The sequence below is a fragment of the Scheffersomyces amazonensis genome, assembly GCF_036850825.1.
Source record: "Scheffersomyces amazonensis strain UFMG-HMD-26.3 chromosome Unknown RJT21scaffold_2, whole genome shotgun sequence".
In the NCBI taxonomy this organism is placed as follows: Eukaryota; Fungi; Ascomycota; class Pichiomycetes; order Serinales; family Debaryomycetaceae; genus Scheffersomyces; species Scheffersomyces amazonensis.
Window position 1 is genome coordinate 1239997 of NW_027042742.1, and position 18882 is coordinate 1258878.

General features: G+C 29.9%; 13 protein-coding genes and 1 non-coding gene across 14 annotated transcripts; 6 read left to right on the forward strand and 8 right to left on the reverse strand. All coding sequences in view use genetic code 12, as the record gives it.

Annotated features, from left to right (window-relative positions):
• The first annotated feature begins 118 nt into the window (after window positions 1–118).
• RJT21DRAFT_t44 lies at window positions 119–230 on the forward strand. Its single transcript has one exon. It is a non-coding gene; the product is annotated as a tRNA-Gln (tRNA).
• RJT21DRAFT_118853 (uncharacterized protein) lies at window positions 143–1648 on the reverse strand. Its single transcript, XM_064881183.1, has one exon. The coding sequence runs from the start codon at window positions 1302–1304 to the stop codon at window positions 429–431; it is 876 nt and encodes a 291-aa protein (XP_064739523.1). The 5' UTR covers window positions 1305–1648; the 3' UTR covers window positions 143–428.
• Window positions 1649–2222: 574 nt separating this feature from the next.
• CCW14 (Ccw14p) lies at window positions 2223–3347 on the forward strand (the record flags this gene model as incomplete). The annotated part of the gene is made up of 1 exon (XM_064880104.1): window positions 2223–3347. The coding sequence occupies one exon, from the start codon at window positions 2223–2225 to the stop codon at window positions 3345–3347; it is 1125 nt and encodes a 374-aa protein (XP_064739524.1).
• On the reverse strand, window positions 2888–3693 carry RJT21DRAFT_118855 (uncharacterized protein; the record flags this gene model as incomplete). Its single annotated transcript, XM_064881184.1, has 1 exon — window positions 2888–3693. A coding segment is annotated over exon 1 (278 nt), but the record flags the coding sequence as incomplete, so codon positions are not given.
• Window positions 3694–4029: 336 nt separating this feature from the next.
• Window positions 4030–4742, forward strand: RJT21DRAFT_21598 (uncharacterized protein). Its single transcript, XM_064883776.1, has one exon. The coding sequence runs from the start codon at window positions 4212–4214 to the stop codon at window positions 4701–4703; it is 492 nt and encodes a 163-aa protein (XP_064739526.1). The 5' UTR covers window positions 4030–4211; the 3' UTR covers window positions 4704–4742.
• On the reverse strand, window positions 4708–5606 carry RJT21DRAFT_118857 (mitochondrial 54S ribosomal protein bL19m). The gene is made up of 2 exons (XM_064881185.1): window positions 5438–5606; window positions 4708–5362 (listed from the first exon to the last, which is right to left on the reverse strand). The coding sequence occupies exons 1-2, from the start codon at window positions 5532–5534 to the stop codon at window positions 4782–4784; spliced, it is 678 nt and encodes a 225-aa protein (XP_064739527.1). The 5' UTR covers window positions 5535–5606; the 3' UTR covers window positions 4708–4781.
• Window positions 5607–5717: 111 nt separating this feature from the next.
• BUD23 (18S rRNA (guanine1575-N7)-methyltransferase) lies at window positions 5718–6701 on the reverse strand. The gene has a single exon (XM_064881186.1). The coding sequence runs from the start codon at window positions 6660–6662 to the stop codon at window positions 5853–5855; it is 810 nt and encodes a 269-aa protein (XP_064739528.1). The 5' UTR covers window positions 6663–6701; the 3' UTR covers window positions 5718–5852.
• Window positions 6702–6805: 104 nt separating this feature from the next.
• RJT21DRAFT_21611 (uncharacterized protein) lies at window positions 6806–8767 on the reverse strand. Its single transcript, XM_064883778.1, has one exon. It carries the CDS (start codon window positions 8306–8308, stop codon window positions 6923–6925), a length of 1386 nt encoding a protein of 461 aa, XP_064739529.1. The 5' UTR covers window positions 8309–8767; the 3' UTR covers window positions 6806–6922.
• On the forward strand, window positions 8768–9736 carry CTF8 (Ctf8p). The gene has a single exon (XM_064883777.1). The coding sequence runs from the start codon at window positions 9227–9229 to the stop codon at window positions 9689–9691; it is 465 nt and encodes a 154-aa protein (XP_064739530.1). The 5' UTR covers window positions 8768–9226; the 3' UTR covers window positions 9692–9736.
• On the reverse strand, window positions 9645–11809 carry RJT21DRAFT_118861 (uncharacterized protein). Its single transcript, XM_064881187.1, has one exon. The coding sequence runs from the start codon at window positions 11742–11744 to the stop codon at window positions 9783–9785; it is 1962 nt and encodes a 653-aa protein (XP_064739531.1). The 5' UTR covers window positions 11745–11809; the 3' UTR covers window positions 9645–9782.
• VPS22 (ESCRT-II subunit protein) lies at window positions 11810–12844 on the forward strand. The gene has a single exon (XM_064881188.1). The coding sequence runs from the start codon at window positions 12037–12039 to the stop codon at window positions 12754–12756; it is 720 nt and encodes a 239-aa protein (XP_064739532.1). The 5' UTR covers window positions 11810–12036; the 3' UTR covers window positions 12757–12844.
• RJT21DRAFT_118864 (pseudouridine synthase) lies at window positions 12799–14221 on the reverse strand. Its single transcript, XM_064881189.1, has one exon. The coding sequence runs from the start codon at window positions 14155–14157 to the stop codon at window positions 12814–12816; it is 1344 nt and encodes a 447-aa protein (XP_064739533.1). The 5' UTR covers window positions 14158–14221; the 3' UTR covers window positions 12799–12813.
• A 55-nt stretch (window positions 14222–14276) lies between these two features.
• Window positions 14277–16216, forward strand: SPB4 (putative ATP-dependent RNA helicase). Its single transcript, XM_064883779.1, has one exon. The coding sequence runs from the start codon at window positions 14357–14359 to the stop codon at window positions 16199–16201; it is 1845 nt and encodes a 614-aa protein (XP_064739534.1). The 5' UTR covers window positions 14277–14356; the 3' UTR covers window positions 16202–16216.
• Window positions 16217–18206, reverse strand: RJT21DRAFT_21614 (uncharacterized protein). The gene has a single exon (XM_064883780.1). The coding sequence runs from the start codon at window positions 17780–17782 to the stop codon at window positions 16232–16234; it is 1551 nt and encodes a 516-aa protein (XP_064739535.1). The 5' UTR covers window positions 17783–18206; the 3' UTR covers window positions 16217–16231.
• Between the last annotated feature and the right edge of the window lie 676 nt (window positions 18207–18882).

The following is an 18882-nucleotide window of genomic DNA, read 5'->3' on the forward strand; positions in this document are numbered from 1 at the left end:
ATTAATTGTCAATTTTGGTCAATATCGATCACGTGAAAACCACGTGCATTGTCACGATTTTACAATCACGTGATAAATACTCTCTACCAACAGCTTTTTTGAAATTTTGGCGAGATTTGATCCCATAGTGTAGTGGTTATCACTCCGGTTTCTGAAGGTTTTTTCTTAAGTCATTAAGAGAAATTCAACTGAATATGCTGGCAACTCGGGTTCGAATCCCGATGGGGTCTAATGTCTAAGAAATTTTTTTGTAAATTTTTACATTCGATGGATCTTTAGCGAAGGTAACTGGTAAGCATGTATTCCAATGGGATGAGAATGGATAGATGATCATTGACTTACATTTGTTTAGAATATTCATAGCCGGTTTTGTATATTATACTATATAAATATGTGCATTAGATGTTTATACCATACCTTCAATGATTTTAGAAACTATCATCAATGATATTTTTAGCTCTGGCTGCTACATCTCCAGCTTCAGCAGCAGGAGCTGCAGCTCCGACTGGTTGTGATTCATCGTCAGCATTTTTATCTGCCTTATAACCTCTACCAGTTCCTGGTGCAACCTTTGCAACTGGCTTACCATCTGGTGGACCACCAGCTCCATTATAGACAACATTATCTTGCTTTCCTTTTGCATTATTAGTCTTTCCTCCTTCTACATTAACATTAACAGGTGCTTGCTTATTACGGGAATTTTTTCCAGTTCCTATAATTTTATCTTCATCTGATCCCACAATAGGTGCTTCATTTGCTACACCACCTTTTGGAGCTTCAACTACTCCAATACCTTTCTCTCCCTTGGAACCTTTTGCAAAATTACCAGCTAAATCTATATTATCGCTATCTTTTTTAGCGTTACCAGCCTTATTGACATCTACATTGCTTATCTTTTCATTATTTTTTATATTAACGTTGTCATTAATATCATCGATATCAACATTAATATTCTTATTTTCATTATTTCCATTGGATTTCACATTGATTTCTGGAATGTCTCCTATAATAGGTGGTTCATTATTTTTAATATTTTCATTAGATAAGTCACCTGTAGTTTTAACAATTTCATAAGTTGGATCAGGTTGAGGTTTTAAATCTTGACTCATCCAATAAATGCAAGTACCAAACAATAAAAGCATGACTAAGTAACCAAGTAATTTACGAGGTGAATTAGTGAAAAATACAACTGGTTGTTTGAAATTATCATAAGGAGAATTAGTTCCCACTACTCCCATTCTCTTCTTAGAAGGTTTCATATAATAGGGCCTAGGTAACCCATTATTCTTATACGATCCCTGCATTAGGTAAATGCTTTTATGCTAAATTTGTATAAATATCCTTAATCTGATATCAATATTGGATTATACACTTATATTTTGATAAATCCAATGATATGAGGATTTGTCAATGTTTATAGTATAATTTTGTTATTTGACCCCAGTATTACAGGTGTTCGAAAAAATCTGGACAGCGGGCTGTTCTCGCCGCAAAATTTTTGATCTGTAAAATCGCTCCCTACTTTAACTGATTGACGAATTTGTTGAAATTGCCAAAAAGCTTAAAATGTATTCAAATTACAAGTATTAGATCAAATATGCTAGATAAATAGAATTTGAAAAATTTCACTAACTCATAAGCTTGCTTGATATAATTTACGCGTAGCCTGAAACACACTATATATTATTTTGTCTGTGAACAAGTAAAAGAATGTTTCACTTGATTATGCTCACTTTACATATGTACATACTTCAAGTAGTTCAGTTTATTTGCCTTATATGTCTCTATACTTTCTTCAGGACTCAACTCACCTGAATTATTACTCTAAAGGAATGTCTAACTTGGAAGTGCTACCAGTTAAGTTGCGTAAACTATAGAAACTAAGCCTAGATTCATTGAATTACATCTGTAGATGTTTATATACTTATCATATCCACATCACCATTATCATTGTAAAATAAAAACCAAAGAACTAATTAATTAACGGACTGACTATTTAACTATCTTAAGGATATCATTCACTAAATTCAGCTTGTCAAAAAGTCTTTACCAGAAATTTAGCCCTAGCCCTGTTACCTATTTCGGCGAAAAATGCTACTCTCATACTTTTTTTTTGCAGTCGGCGCTTATAACAGTAGTACTCTATAATTCCTATTCTTATTCTTGTTGTTTATCACTTATTCTTTTTGAATAAACATATAGGATCCAAAACAAAAAGTCAAATGTTCATGAATATCTTGGGATTAATTTATTTATTCCCCTTGTTAGTATTGGCAACTCCTCCAGCGTGTTTATTAAGTTGTATCGCAGAAGTGTCTAGAACTTGCAGTAATGGTAAAATTGATTTCAGCTGTTTATGTATAGATGAAGATTCAGTAGTTGGTTGTTTAGTTGACATCTGTCCTTATGGAACTTTCCTCAGCGCTAGAGATCATTATCTTGGAACTTGTATGGAACATAGTAAACCAACTAATTCAAATCCTAATCCTCCACCTCCAATTTATCCTCCACCATCTCCAAGTTTTAGTTCAATTTCTAATAGTATTAGTTCAAGCTTATCATTTCCCACTTCTATTACAGAACTGGTTTCTTTATCTACATCTTTACTGGAAACTACTACTCAAAATTATCCAACTACATTGATTATTACTACTTCAGAATCAACTGTTTATTCTTCAACTACTATAATTAGAACGAGATATTCAACTGGATCATCTACGGTTTCAATAACTGAACCAGAGAAAACTCAACCTATAGGATCTTCAGTAACAACTAAATACAAACCAACTTTCACTTCGTCAACAATTGCACCTACAGAAACTTATGATGTTGACGACTGTGATAACAAATATGATGACGATTCTGATGATAATGATTATGACAATAATGATGATGAAGAAGAAGAAGATAATGAAGATGAAGAAGATTCAGATTCATATGATTGTGAATGGGAAGAAACTCAAACCATTGATGAAAATGGAGAAATTATTATTATCAGACGTCCAATTAACGTGCCTGAGAAACATCTTGATCCCAAAAATAATGGAGTAACTAGAAGAGTTATTATTAAAAAGGCAAATGGTAGAAAATATGTTCAACCAATTGGTAATGTCAGTTATAGAAATAACAAATTGAAAAATTCTGATAATAAAAGGAACCGTAATTCATTTTTAGGAGTTATTACTAGATTGAAGAATCCAAAACTGGGAACCATACCCGAAACTAAAGTAAATAAGTTCAGAACTTCTTACAGAAAAGCCAATTCAGTTGCACAACCTAAGTATAGGAATCAACAACAATTAAAGTATAGAAGTCGTCGTGCAAAAAATAATGATAATAGGTATTAACTATGATTAAATATTTTTTTATATGTTTGTTTATCAGTTCTAATAGAATTCATTGTATCTTTCGGTATACTAACTAAACCAATATCTCTTGTATGTAAATTATCAGGATTCAATTTATCTGTTGAAGTTTCAAAAGTATTTCCAAGTAATAAATTACCATAAGGATCAATTGATATTAAAACACCATCAAGAATTCGGGTATCTTTAAGAATTACACGAAGTTGATGACCCACATATCTCTCCGGAGGGATAACTTCTTTATTTTGAACTTCTGTCATAAGTGTTGTATATGATTTAATTAATTGTATTAGAACCTAACTAAGTTCTTTAGTTATTCATATAATATTCTCACTATTGTTACCCGATACTCGCTACGGATCTCGAGCAGTACAAAAAAAATTTTCCTGATTGATATTGAAGGTTAACCAGTAAATGTTTTCTTCTTCTTTAACATCAAATCGCATGATTCACCTTCTATAAAGTTAATGTAAGCGTTTCTTCAATAAGCTATCATTAATGGAAGATCTGAGTGAAGCGTAAGCGTAGAATTACCATTTAATTGGAGCACGTTTCTGGGCGCCTGGTGTTGACAGAATTTATGGAATACTGGGAATCAGTTGTGACTATATTTTATTACTTTTTACGACTCTTAAATTCATATCTCTTATAAAGCGTAAGATTTAACCTATCGATAATTTAATGTAAAAATCGAAATGTTTGTGCAGTATAAGTAAATAAGTAAGTTATGACCCTGTTCCAATATCGGATTGGGTGCGGAGTGAAATAATCATGAAAGAGCTCAATATATTTTCATGTTTCTGTTATATCGACAATTCTACAGAAACGGTACGGTTAATATTATAGATGGACAGCAAAAGGCAAACCTTGGAATTATCAACAATTCATAGAGAATATAATTCTTTCTTTCCCAAGTGTGACTTACATGTACTGACTCATTCACCTCGTACTCTGATTTCAATAACTAATAATTCCGATGATATTTATGCTCGAATATTGAATAAGAAAGAAAATGTATCAAAAGTTATTGATAATAATTATAATTACATAACCATTGAAACTGAAGAAGATCAGATACTACATATTCTGGTCAGTTTGTCGGGATGGTATAAATTGGAGACTCAAGAAACTGAGACTCAAGAAACTGAGACTCAAACTCAAACTCAAATTCAAACAGTTCAGCAAACTCAAAAATATTATGAAACATTTGAAGCATTAATGAATTCTTTATCTCCACGCTTTCAAACGAGATTTGGTAACGTATTATCAGACAAATTAAGTTCACTATTGGAACAAAAACTACAAGATGATTACGAGTATAGTAATAATGATGAATGACCTATGTATAATAGTGTATATTATGAAATTTATGTACATGATAATGTAATGACTACTTAGATAATGGTTAATTTACCCTTAAGTAGATTCGGTTTTCTTTGATAATTCTTCAACTACATGAGAATTAGAAGTATGTTCAGCATTTTTAGCTTCTCTTTTTGCTGCTGTTTTAGCAAGTTTTGCTGCCTTTTGATCTCTTAACTTTTTCTTTTCATCCTTCCTTTCTGTTTCTTTAATTTTCTTTGCTTCTTTACGCTTCATAGAAGATTCAACATCTTGAACATCTAATCTTGTGTTTCTAATATAATATTGTTTGTTTCTTGCTAATCTTACTTCAGGTTTTTGAATAACTTCAATATTACGAAGTTTAGGACTATATAATGGAATACGAAGTTCAACACCAACTTTATTAAGTTTATTTCTGATAAGTATATTGGATCCTACATTATTATCACCTCTCTTTATAGCAATAATTCTTCCAACAACGTCAGTTCTATCAAGGTAAGTAACTCTAATTACATCACCTGCTCTTAATGTTTTAGATAATATACGTCTTCTACCAGATGGATCATATTTATTCAACATTTTTTGATATAAATAAGCTAATACACTTTCCCCAGTTCTCTTCTTTGGTAATGGTTCATAAACAGTTGGTAATTCTAGAATTATTATAGTTAGTATTAAATTGTTATAAAATCAAAAAATGGCTACAACATGAAAAAACAAACACATACCTTTCTTTAAAGTAGTAAATGATCTTGTTCCATTTTGAATAGTGGTTATTATACTTGGTCTAACCAAGAATTTGGATGATGATATTATTCCCAACATTATTGATTTAAGGAATCAAGTCTCCAACAATGGTGATAATGCTAGAATTTTTCACTATAATTTTTTTTTTCGGTTTCCAATTACCTTGTAGATATTTAGTGTTGAAAATTACGCATAAAAATCTGGAATCTACGCAGTTAAGTATTAACATTTAATATAGTTAATAAAAAACTTTACATCGAGTAGAAATAAATAACCAAATAAATTAAAATATAATATAATATAATATACAAATAGAAGAACCTTAATAGTATGAAAATTATGCAGAATAGTAGAATTACTATATTAATAGAATTAGAATTAGTATTAGAATTACAATTAGAATCTAGGACGTCTCTTTCTAGCTGAGAATTTAGAATCAGCTGCTACATGTTTACCTCTTCTTCTCATAGTTTCTTTCTTTCTAGATACAAATTCCTTTGCTGTTTCAATCTTTCTCATTTGCTTTTTATTAAGTCTTTTCTTAATTTCTGGAGCATCCATTTCAGCACCAACTAAATTAATTGATCTTTCAGATAAACCAGCAGTTAATACTAAATAATATTTCTTATGTCTTTTAGATTCTGGTTCATCAATAACTAAACCACCTCCAAAACCAGCAATTTTAGCAGCATTTAATATTGATTCAGTTTGAGTATCATTCATAGGATAAAATTGAGCAACAAATTTCCCACCTCTTCTTAAAGATGAATATAAAGTATTAAAAAATGTTAATAATCTCTTTTTAGGATCAACATTGGCAGTATCAGCATTACATAACCATTGAATAGCTGAAATTGAAATAGCTGCATCAAAAGTACCAGCTCTGAATGGAACACCATTTCCTAAATCACTTAAAAATAAATCTCCATCAACTTCACGATCTAATCCTGTAGCCAACATACTTGGTGAAATATCCATTCCTATCCAATTATAACCTTCTTCAGTTAATATTTCTCCTGATAACCCTGATCCACATCCTAAATCAAGTAAAAAATGAGGTTGATCTTTATTCAAATTTAATAAATCTAATGCTCGTAAGGTCATCTTAGCTTGAATATGTTGAACACGAGTAGATGAAGTATATTTATATGATTCGGTATCATTATAGAACACTTCTGGAGGAGCAAGTTGTTCAGGTCTTGACATATTGACTTAGATGTATGATATATATGCCCGTTTACTGATACTTGATGGTATATATGTATGATAGACCTGGTCCCTTTGATATATTATAAAAAAAAAATATTTACGATGGAGTCACGTGAAAAATATTAAAATAAAATAAATTTTGCAGTCAATATTATTATATTAAATGATTTACAATTATGCTATTTTTGGGTAATAAAGTGAACTACAAAAAGAGTTAATAATACATATAAATAGTGAGTTTTAACTTATAAACTTTTTCAAAATCTGAATTCATCATAATTTTCTACTTTTACTCCGGGAGGATGAGAAACTCCATTACCAGCAGCATCTGCATTTGCATCTGCATCAACACCTTCTCCAGAAACAACTTCATTAGCATTATTAGAGCTTGTACTTGTTGTTTGTTGTTTAGATTCAACACCAACAATTGAGTCAGTGGAATTATTAATAGATTGCTCTTGTGTGATGATCATTCTGACTTTCTTTGGTAACCTATCTGGTCTATAGAATCTCAAATCAACACGACCAATAATATATAAGAGATTAATAATTGTCTCAAATACACCCCAACAAATGTACATGACAATAGATTTTGCGAGAACACCTTGTTGATATCTATATTTACCTTGGAAAACAACAATGGCTCTCAAAACTGCACCAACAAATATAAGTACTGTTGTAATAATAATGATTATAAGGGAAGAATTATGTTTTAAATCACCTCTTTCATTAGTTAAACCTTCAACCGTATTATATTCATGATGAGTAGCTGCTATAACTCTGATAGCATGACGAGCATTATGATTTCTTTTCATAAATGTTTCACCAGCATCTTGACAAGCACCTTTCTTAACAAAATAAGTAGGAGAAAATGATTCAATCCAATAAGGTTGATAAGTATATAAATTTTCATCTTTTGCAGTTGGCTTGAAGAAATATGCTAAACCAATTAAAGCAATGGCTGTCAATGAATAAAGTATAACACAAATTGATGATACCATTACTACTTTTTGATATCTGTTTAATACTGTTAGAGATAAAAAGTATAAATTAGGAACAGCAGAAGCAACAATTGTCATAACCACGACTGCAGTAACCACTCCATATAATGTAAACATAAGATTCCAAAATAGTTTTCTTGCTCCTCCAACTGGATGTCTCCAAGTAAAGATTCTTTGAGCTAAGATCAAATTGAATGAAACTAATAAGATAGATGGAATAATTAAGAAAACTTCACCAGTTATACCTACAAGAGTTTTACTTAAATCTCTTGACCAAACTGCTCTTAATGCAAATCCTAGTACTCTACATATACAATAAAATACCCATCCAAGTTGTAACCAAAAATAATGACCTCTTGAATAATTGATAGTAAAGATTAAAGCATGGCCTAACATTAAAACAAAAAATACCACAGTAAAGACTATTGAAGGTGCTAAATCTTTATCATCAGGATAATCACCAAAAAGATTAATTTGATATGCAGTAGTATAAGCTTTCATCAGTGGTGGAATACTTCCTATTAAATTTGTTGCTTGTTTAGAAAGTATATTACTACCTGTACCAAGAGCTGGATAATTACTTTGATATCTTAATAATTGCATAATGCCATGAAGGGCAGTAGTATTAAAGGATTCCGTCATTATATCGAAGATACTCGAAAACTACCTAAAATTTGATATTATCGCAAATGAAATGAATGAATAACGATAATGAACAAATATATAAATATAAGTTTATAAAAACTTTGCTTAAAGCAAAATTACTTATAGGTGACATTTCACATGAACTTTATAGATTATCGAGATGGTATGAGCTATCAATTAGTTAAGCTTTCCCTTTATGGGTGGATTTTACAATTACACTTCCTATTTAGTCACTCACCTGCATATGTCTGTATTGTTGAGAATTTCCTATTTAGGACGAATCATCTTACTGATGCGAATTCTCAGTAGATTAACTATACGACAGTTGGGATTAAAGTAAATTAGAAACATTCAATTAGTAAAGGAATAAGCAATTGAAATAGCAAGAAATCAATTTTTGAGTTTTTGTAGACCAATGTCAAGACTTTTGTATTAAACACCTCGTGACTGTAACATATAACACCCAATTAATCATTAATGCTCAACATTATATTTACAGTATTAAATGTATCGAATGATTTTCTCACATACTTAAAGATCTAACTTTTTAACATCTAAGCATCCTAAGCACATAAGCACCTAAGAATCTTTTTGGGACTTGGCAGCTTTCTGCATCAATTATTTTGGAATTAGGTTAACTAAATCCAAGACCCACTCGGCCACCAAAAATAGTTGGGGTAGAAAGAGGGACGCAAACAAAAAAACAAAAAAAGCTTAAGTAGAGCTATGCACTAATAGGGCATAATTAACACCAATACAAACAAATATATATCTCATTCAAGTACTTTATATAGGAGTACTTTAATTCTTTTTAACTACTATACAGGTACTGGTACGATAGTCAAATTCTCATTTTAAAATATATTTGTATACTTTGATTTTAAAAAGTATTCTTTAGTGTATGACGCGTGTATAATGCCAACTGCTCGAATAGATTATCATAATGCTCAAGAAATATTAACCAATAATATTACAAATAGAGGTGTAATAGAAGAAGATGGGATAATTTCAACTCCTCATGGATTAAGTATTATAGAGATTCAAGGAGAATTAAATTTACCATCTTATGCTCCAAGTAAAGAAGATTATACTGAAGAACATAAAGATTATTATCAAAATTTTATAAAGATTGATGATATTTATGATGCAGTAAAGTTTGGACAAATTGAATATGATGCAAAAGATCCTCAAAAGGTTACTTTATTTATTGGAAGATCTCAAAGATTATTAGGTTCATTAATTGATTTAGATACTCCATTAGCAGTATTAAGAATTCCAGTCAATAAGGAGAATTCAGATAATATAAATGAAAATATTAAAATAATCGATGTAATAAAAAAGAAAATGATATTTAAACAAAGGCCATTGCCTATAATGTGATTCATGACGACATAATAATAATAATAATAGTATATATACACACATATATATATTGTATATTACTAATAAATAAGATTTTTTAAAATAAACCCTACAATTTAACTTTTGCAGTATTTCTATGATCCCAATTAAGGGTAGAAGCTACTTCAAATCCTATACTTAAATGATCAACAATAATTAAATTTTCATAGATCTTTATAATGTCTTGTTCACTAAATTGTAATTCATCTTTCATATAATTTATTATTCCACCATATTTATCATTAAACAACTCTATAGTTGCTAACATTGCTTCATATCTTGAACTAATTAAATTATTAAATCCATCTTCTTCAAGAGACCAATTCTTTCTACCTTTGGTAATCATATATTCCATATCACTTCCTTCACCCATTTGTTGTCTTAATTTTTTAATAGTATCATCATATTTAATTCTAATTTGGGCATGATCAGGTCTTAATCCAATAGTAGTTAATTCATATTCTTTAGCAATGGTATTTTTATCTACACCTAATAATAATAAAATTAACATTCCTAATACACCAGTACGATCTTTTCCAGCAGTACAATGAAACACAAATGGTTTATTTTCATCACGTATATATTCAAATACTGTTTTATAAGCATTTTGACCAAAATCCAACATATTTTCATAAACATTAACATAAGTATCCCAACTAGTTAATAAATTAGTATATCTAATAGCAATAGCAGTTGGAGAATGATCATCCTTAGAAAAAACTGGGGCATGAATTCTTTTAATACCATAATCTTCAACATATTTAGGAATTCCATCTTGAACACATTCACCATCAGAACGTAGATCAAAAATGGCTCTTATACCTAAATTATAAAGAGTTTTAGCTCCATTATCAGTTATATTAGCAATATTGGCACAACGGAATGCAGCATGTGGTTTAACATAATATTGTAAGGCATTACCCTTTGGTAATCCTCTTGAAGATATTTCAAAAGTTGGATTTTGAATTCTCCAACCTCCAATATCTCTAAAATTACTAACTCCTTCAACATTTTTCCATCTTGATAATCTTCCAATATCACGACAGGATTGTAAAAATCTTTGTAATTCATTATCGGATTGAAGATGTTCAATAATTATATTGGTTACTTGATAATTATAATTTACCAATCCTTTAGAATTGAGGGGGAAATTTTCTGGATTAAAATCCTTTTCATCATCATCTGGTTGTTTTGGATCAATACCATAAAAATTATGATCAGCATTTGGAATTAATTCTAATTTATGAGAAAGTGGTCCACGATTTAAAACATTTGAATATAATGCACTATCACCTATAGGGATAATTGTATCTTTCAAACCATAAATACTTAAAACAGAAGTATCTAAGGCTAAATGACGTAAAACTGATAAATCCGGTCTTGCTAACGAAGCTAATTCTTGTCTAGTTATTGGAACATTAGCGAGTTTCCCATGTCTCATAGATGTTTGATTAATATATTCAAAATTATCATCAAATATAGGATATCTATCCATAACAGTATGCAGCCTAAATCTTCCTGAACAATTAATTAAATTTGGGACAATAATTGCCCTTGGATCTCCACGTTTCAGATGATCATCTTGAATAATAGCCCATAAAAACATAGCTACACTACCTCTTGAATGACTAATAATTGAAGATAAAGTTAAATTCATTTCTGAAGGATTTAGTTTACCATCTCTAAGAAATTCAGCTGCTGCTTGAATATCTTCAATATCTTGTTCTAATACTCTACCTCTTTTCGGATCTTCATTATCAGCCGAGGATCCACAACCTCTAAAATCAATTCTTAAAGAATAAATACCTAAATCTGCTGCTAATCTATGAGCTAAATGTTTTTGATAACAATAATCTCTATGACCACCTTGTCCATGTAAAATTAATACAGCTTTATGAGTTACTGGAGCAAATCCTTCTTGATACGGATTTTCAGCATCGGCCGAGTGGGGTATTGCGAAAGTTCCTTTAACACCTTTACCCAAAGTAACTTCAATTTCTCGAGGTGGAGGAACTGTATATGATCCTGACATAGTTAATTAATTTAAAGATTATATATAATCTACAAAAGTATCAATTGGATCTGATCTAGTGGCTTTCTAGAAAGAGGGAAATTGTGAAAATTTAAATCAATGCTTAAACTAGCTTACATCCGAGCTTATATATGGGGCATGTGTACAGGTGCAGGTAGGCGAGCTTTGTTCGCTTTGTGGCGAGAAAAAAGGATCGGTTAGCGATAACTGGGAGTTGGGCTAGCCATGTGAAGATTTAGTATTACATAAATCAAAAATTTTGATTGACTTTGTTGGGTAAAGCAAAGTAGTAATGAATTATAGTTGGCAACAAGATAGAGCAGCATATTCACAATTAGGACGATCTATTAGTGAGAAACATACTGATCAATTATCAACTCAATTATCAGTATTTCAATCAGCATTAATTAATTTTGCTAGTGAACATGGTAATGAAATTAAACTGAATTTAGAATTTAGAAATAAATTTACTCATTTATGTAATCTGATAGGTATTGATCCATTAGAATTATTACTTTATACTGGATCAAAAAATTCTAAAATTAGATTAGATAATTTTTATATTGCTCTTGCAGTTCGTATAATTGAAGTATGTCAACAAACTCGAGATTTAAATGGAGGTTTAATATCAATTAAAGAATTATTATCAATATTAAAGGAAAATGATTCATTACAAATTAATATAACATCAAATGAAATTGAAAAATCTTTAAGTTATTTAAATACTTTAGGAAAAGGTTATGAAATATTAAATATTAATGATAAAAAATGGTTAAAATTTTCATCAGCAACTGGTAGTGGTATATCTAATGATCAAAAAAGGGTATATGAACTTTGTAGTTTTATGGGAGGTTTTGTTACTTATAAATTATTGCGAGATAATTTTGAATGGGATAAAGTGCGATGTAAAACTGTAATTGATGAAATGATTATGAATGGTTTAGTATGGGTAGATACTCAAGGTGAGAATGGTCAGTATCAATATTGGGAACCATCATGGATTTCCAACTAATGAGTTTATGATAGATATAAATATAAATATAAATATATATATTGTATAATACACTATTTACAAATTGTGTTTTGCAGCAATTTTACGCTTCCTCTTTTCTTTATGTCTTTCATTAACTATATCAAAAGTATCACCAACTTCTCTCTTATCCATTGGAACATATTTAGAAAAGTTACGACCCATACCATCTCCTAATGGAATGTTGCCAGATGTAGGAGAAGTGAATAGAATCTTTTCTGAATCCTTTAATACTATTTCACTCATTATACCGGCCATATGAGCTTTTAATTCATAATCAGTAACTAGACCTTTGAATTTAGTGAAAGGTCTATGGAATTTTTGAATATCTTCAATTTCACTAGGTGTTTGCCATTCCATTTCAGGAAATGTACAATCATAAAGTACTAATGGAATATCATGAGCCATTTCATATACTGGCTTAGCAGGATACTTTTCAATATTTAACATATCATCAATTAATGTTGGTTTTTCTAACTTTTGAGCAACCAAGAATAACATGGCAACCATACAACGAACTTGATGCCAAAGAAATGCTGAACCTTTTAAGTCAAATGCATAAAGATCATCTTTTAATTGTATTATTTGAGATCCAAGAATATTTCTATTGAAATTAGTAATCTGTTTTGAACCATCGATTTTACAAAAATTTCGGAAATCATGAACTCCTTCGTACTTCTTTGCTGCTTCACTCATTAATTCAAGATCAAGATTATCTTTTTTAAAAAGGTAACGATAATGTCTGTATTCACAACTAAATCTAGCATCGAAATCTTTTGGTGGTCTTAAACAAATAGAAGTGATTCTAATGTCTGATGGTAATATAGAATTAAGAATTGATAAATATTTGATTTCTTTTTGATCATTTTCCTTTAATAATTGTTCATCTTCTGTTAAAGCTGATCTTACTTTTAAAGATATTACTTGACTCATGGCACTTACCCCTTTATCAGTTCTTCCACATCTACTAAAGTCACAACTATCTAAAGCAGGATTTTCAATTAATTTAGCTGTAGCAAGAGCATTTAATAAAGTTTCTTCAACAGTAGGTAAGGGTGTATCTTCAAATTGATATGCTAAACCATTATAATTCCATCCAAGATAGGCAAACTTTAACGCTATAAATCTTTGAGAATATTTACTAAAATCAAATACTCTTCTTTTTTGTTTCTTTGGAGGTGGTATATTAACATCAGAATTTGAACTAATATCAGTTTCATTAGATTTAGGAATTGATTCTAATTGCCGTATCCTTTCAATTAATTGTCTCTTTGACCATTTTTCATATTCTTCACTAGTACTATATTGTTTCATATTAACCCTGACACTATTGAAGCTTCGAGTGATCAATTTCCAACCCAATAAACCTCTTGAACTTATCATACAATCCTTCAAGTGGAAATTCGGGTGTTGTAGATATACTCATCCCATCACTTAATATTTTTTTGCATACCCGAAAAAAAAATTTTGGAGCCAAATTAAATGTGAATAATCCTAAATCAGGACTTAACTTAATATTTTTAAATTTAAGTGTTACCTTATATATATAAATATATATATATATAACATAGAGATAATTAAGATGGAAGTGAAGAAAGGTTCATTATCGTGGGAGAATTTAAAGTATGAGTTACATCCATGGTTAAAAGATGCTATAAAATCTATGGGATATCCTACGATGACTCCAGTACAAGCATCTACAATTCCATTACTTAGTGGAAATAAAGATGTTGTAGTTGAAGCTGTGACTGGATCAGGAAAGACTTTGGCATTTACTATACCTATATTACAGAAAGTTTCTGATAGATTATATAAAGTTGATAATGAAGATGAAACTCCTGAACCAGTAAAGCGAGGTCATATGTTAGCATTAATTCTTTCACCAACAAGAGAATTAGCTAGTCAAATACAATCAGTAATTAATTCAGTCATAGAATATTTACCGGAAGATAAAACTCCTATTAAGACTCAATTATTAGTTGGATCATTAACTGGAGTTAGAGAAGATATTGATGCATTTTTAAATAATAGACCCCAGATTTTAATAGCAACTCCAGGTAGATTATTAGATTTCTTATCTTCTAATTATGTTAAAACAAATTCAGTAGAAATAGCTATTCTAGATGAAGCAGATAAATTACTTGATTTTTCATTTGAAAGGGATGTTGTTAATATTTTAAAACGTTTACCAAAGCAACGTCGTACAGGTTTATTCTCAGCAACTATTTCTGCTGCTGGTGATACTATTTTCAGAACTGGTATGAATAATCCAGTTAAAGTTGTTGTCAAATCCAAATCATCTCATAATTCAGCACCTAAATCTTTACTGATATCATATTTACCTATAAATCCTGAACATAAAATTACAACATTAATAAAACTTTTAAATGATTATAAGTATAAGAAATGTATTGTATATTTTCCAACTTGTACAGGAGTGAAATATTTTTATAATGTTTTCCATAAATTAATAAGAGATAATAATAATGATAATTTAATTCAATTTGTTTCATTACATGGTCAACTTTCTACCAAAGCTAGATTACGTGCTATTCAAACGTTCTCAGAGGGTGATGCAGCACTTAAGAAATTTGTATTAATGACGACTGATGTTGCAGCAAGAGGTATTGATATCCCAGATGTCGATTTAGTCATTCAAATAGATCCTCCTACAGATCCTGATGTATTCTTACATAGATGTGGTAGAACTGGTAGAGCAAATAAAGTAGGACAAGCTATTGTTATGTTAAATGAAGGTTCAAGAGAAGAAGAATATGTTGGATTTATGGAAGTTAAAGGTGTTATACTATCTGAAATGAAATTACCTCCAATCACAACCAAATATCATGAAGAATTTCAAAATAAATTTAGAAATTATTTACTTGAAGATAGAGCTCGTCATGAATTAGGTATTAAATCTTATGTTGGATTTGTTAGATATTATACAAAACATATGGCTTCATCTATATTTAGATATCAAAGTTTACCATATATTCCAATTGCTAAAATGTATGGATTATTAAGATTACCAAAAATGCCAGAATCAAAATATGTACCGAATGAGGAAATGCCTGAAGATGGATGGTTAGGAGAGGTTATAGATATGGATACATATGCATATGCAGACGAACAAAAAGAGAAATCTAGAGTAGAAAATCTTGAAGCTGATAAATTAAGAAAGATATCTGAAGCCAAAAGAAGAAAAGAATTGAAGATTAAGAATGAGGCATGGTCTACTAAAGTTGAAACAAAAGAAACTAGACAAGAAAGGAGGGAAAAGATGAAGAGGAAAAGAGAAGCTATAGAAAAGCAAATCATGGAGGAATCTTCTGACGATGAAGAAACTCAAGAAGATTGGAAAGAAGTGGTTAAAAGTAATAAAAAGAAGAAAACTTCTGCTGTACAAGGATCATTTGACGATTTATAGATATATACATATATATATTATGATAGACTTTTAATTAACGGACCATTTATCACTCTTTGAATGTATACCATCAAATACGAATACATTATCTAGTGGTATGTATTGGGCAGTAGTTAACTTAAGTACTTCTTGACTAACAATACCACCCATAAAACTACTTAGATTATGATATGAATGCGTATTGTGATTCAATATTTCCGATAAGACCATGACAAATGTAGGTGAAAGTTTTTCTGAAATATTTAATGAAGAAGCTAAAACTTGTTTAACTGTTTCAATATCATTTATAGAAGGAATGACTTTAAATTCCTGGAGGTATTTATCATAAGCCCAAATTGCAAAATATATCTCTAGAAGACTGTCAGGAGTTGAAGTTACAGAAGTTAATTGTTGTATTTGATCAGGTGTGAAAGATTTCTTAGATCCATGACTCACATATAAGGATTGAGCATTCTTGCAGAAAGTTGCAATTGAATCCTTACTTATTTCATCTTCATATCTTCCTGCTGATTTAAGAACCTTTATTACTTGATCATAAAATAATTCTTGATCCTTTAAAGCTTTTTCTCTATAGATTGACTTTAAGGCCACATAACTTTCAGTATCGGATTCCATATCAGGTAAAGCTCCAGGTAATGGCAATAGACCATTATTTAATTCTATAAAATTCCTTAGAGCTTTAATATATATCCAGAATATAGGGGTTGATAAATTGATATTTTCATCTGATATTTGATCATCATTAAATAATTCTTGTAAGTTAGATGGAATTTGTGTGACTCTTAAGGCTCGATGAAATGATTCAACTGATTCAATAAAATTTCCTTCCAAGTGAATATTTCTAGACAAAGCAGAAATATAATCTTTCTTGAATAATAATCTTTCATCTCTAGATTTTGGGAGGTGATTATCATGATTCAATTTCCAATTATTTAATGCTTTAATATGAATTACTATAGAAGGTATATGAGCATGTTCAATATCATTTAATTTATCAAATTCAAATGAATCTACAAACTCTTGTAATTCTGGCCATGGTGTATCAATTCTTAAATCATATAATTTTGAAGATTGATGAGTTTCAATTACTGTTATTTCATTTGATATTAATTGTAGTGAACCATAGAATCCAATGGTATGAACTATTAATAAAGGGATCTTTTTATTCCATAAAATTTCTTTTAATTGATCAATTTGAGATAAATGATCACTAACTATTACTACATTAAAGGTATCCCAAAATCCATCATTATCTAGAATTGATTCAATTGATTTTATTATATCATTACCTTTAACTTCATAATTCATTTCAATTAAATTTTCTTTAACAGCAGTTGCTATATTTCGACCAATATCATCTTGCTTTAAAAAGAAGTTACCTGATAAATCAATTGGTAATACTTTCCTATCATCAATTATAGTAAATTCTCCAATACCTGGTAATACTAAATTTTTAAGTATTTCACAACCAGTAGTGGTAGCATTAATTAAACATATATGAGAATTTTCTAAATTAGATTGACCAGTTGACGCCCATAGACGAAGTTGTCTATCATATTTTGTTTCTTTATCCACAATCATCGCACTAGCAGTATATACTCAACTCGATAATATATTTTCAAACTTAAGAGTTTTTCCGTAACCCTCTAAATTTGTAAAATTGTTATTGATATTAGTGCACCTAATAAAAATAATGCAACTATGGGTTTTTATCTAAATGATATTTTTGATTAAATAGTTCTTATTGCAGATAAGTGCACTATTATACGTTAGAATATAAAATTTTATTTAACCCAGTAAAACACAATTTTGGTACTCTTACTTTGTTAAATAAAGATCAATTACCTATTTAAACGTATACTATAATTATCTTATCTTGGTAATACTCAATTGAGCCGATAATGGTGTAAAGGTGAGTGACGTTTAATCCAAATCAGAGAACTTCTGTATGATTTGTATATTGTGTCACATTTCCACTATGCACTCCTCAGTAAAACCTTCATACTAACTATATGCTAATAGCCTTTTCTCAAAAGAGGATGTTATCAAGCAAATAATTATCAATTGATTTCATTAATTAAGAGATGTATGAATTTCTCTACTTAAGAGAATTATATATAACTACATGTATACGATAATTGAATCTTTTGTTATATAGGCATGCGTGAATTGAGTTTCCATTTACAGATATATATATAGCTAATAAGACTAGCTTACTACAATAAGTAACTAAGTATATCAAGAACAAAGTAGAAATTATTTTGAATTAGTTATAGTTACTTTGAATTAATTATAGTAAGATAGTAATTTAGTAAGTTATAGTAAGTGCTGATAGGGTTGCACTCCGGGTAACGTCCCGATAACCGTAGTAAATTCAAGTATATGTACCAATCAATTCATTCTCAAATATACGCTTACACTTGCTAATTATACATACAATTAAAAGAAAATTTCTTTTTATTTTACAGGTTTTTCAACGTTGTCTATTGATGGAGGGAGCCGCACATTACCCAATTCATCACCCATCAAAAAAAAATTTTAAATTTTTTCTATCTCTTCTCGCCAAAAAAAGGTGCAAACACCCAGACCGCAATAGTAAACCTTGATGATCTCACAGGTGGGCACTAATGAGGACCCGAAAAATTTTTAACCAGGTGTGAGTTCCCAAATTTTTTTTATAA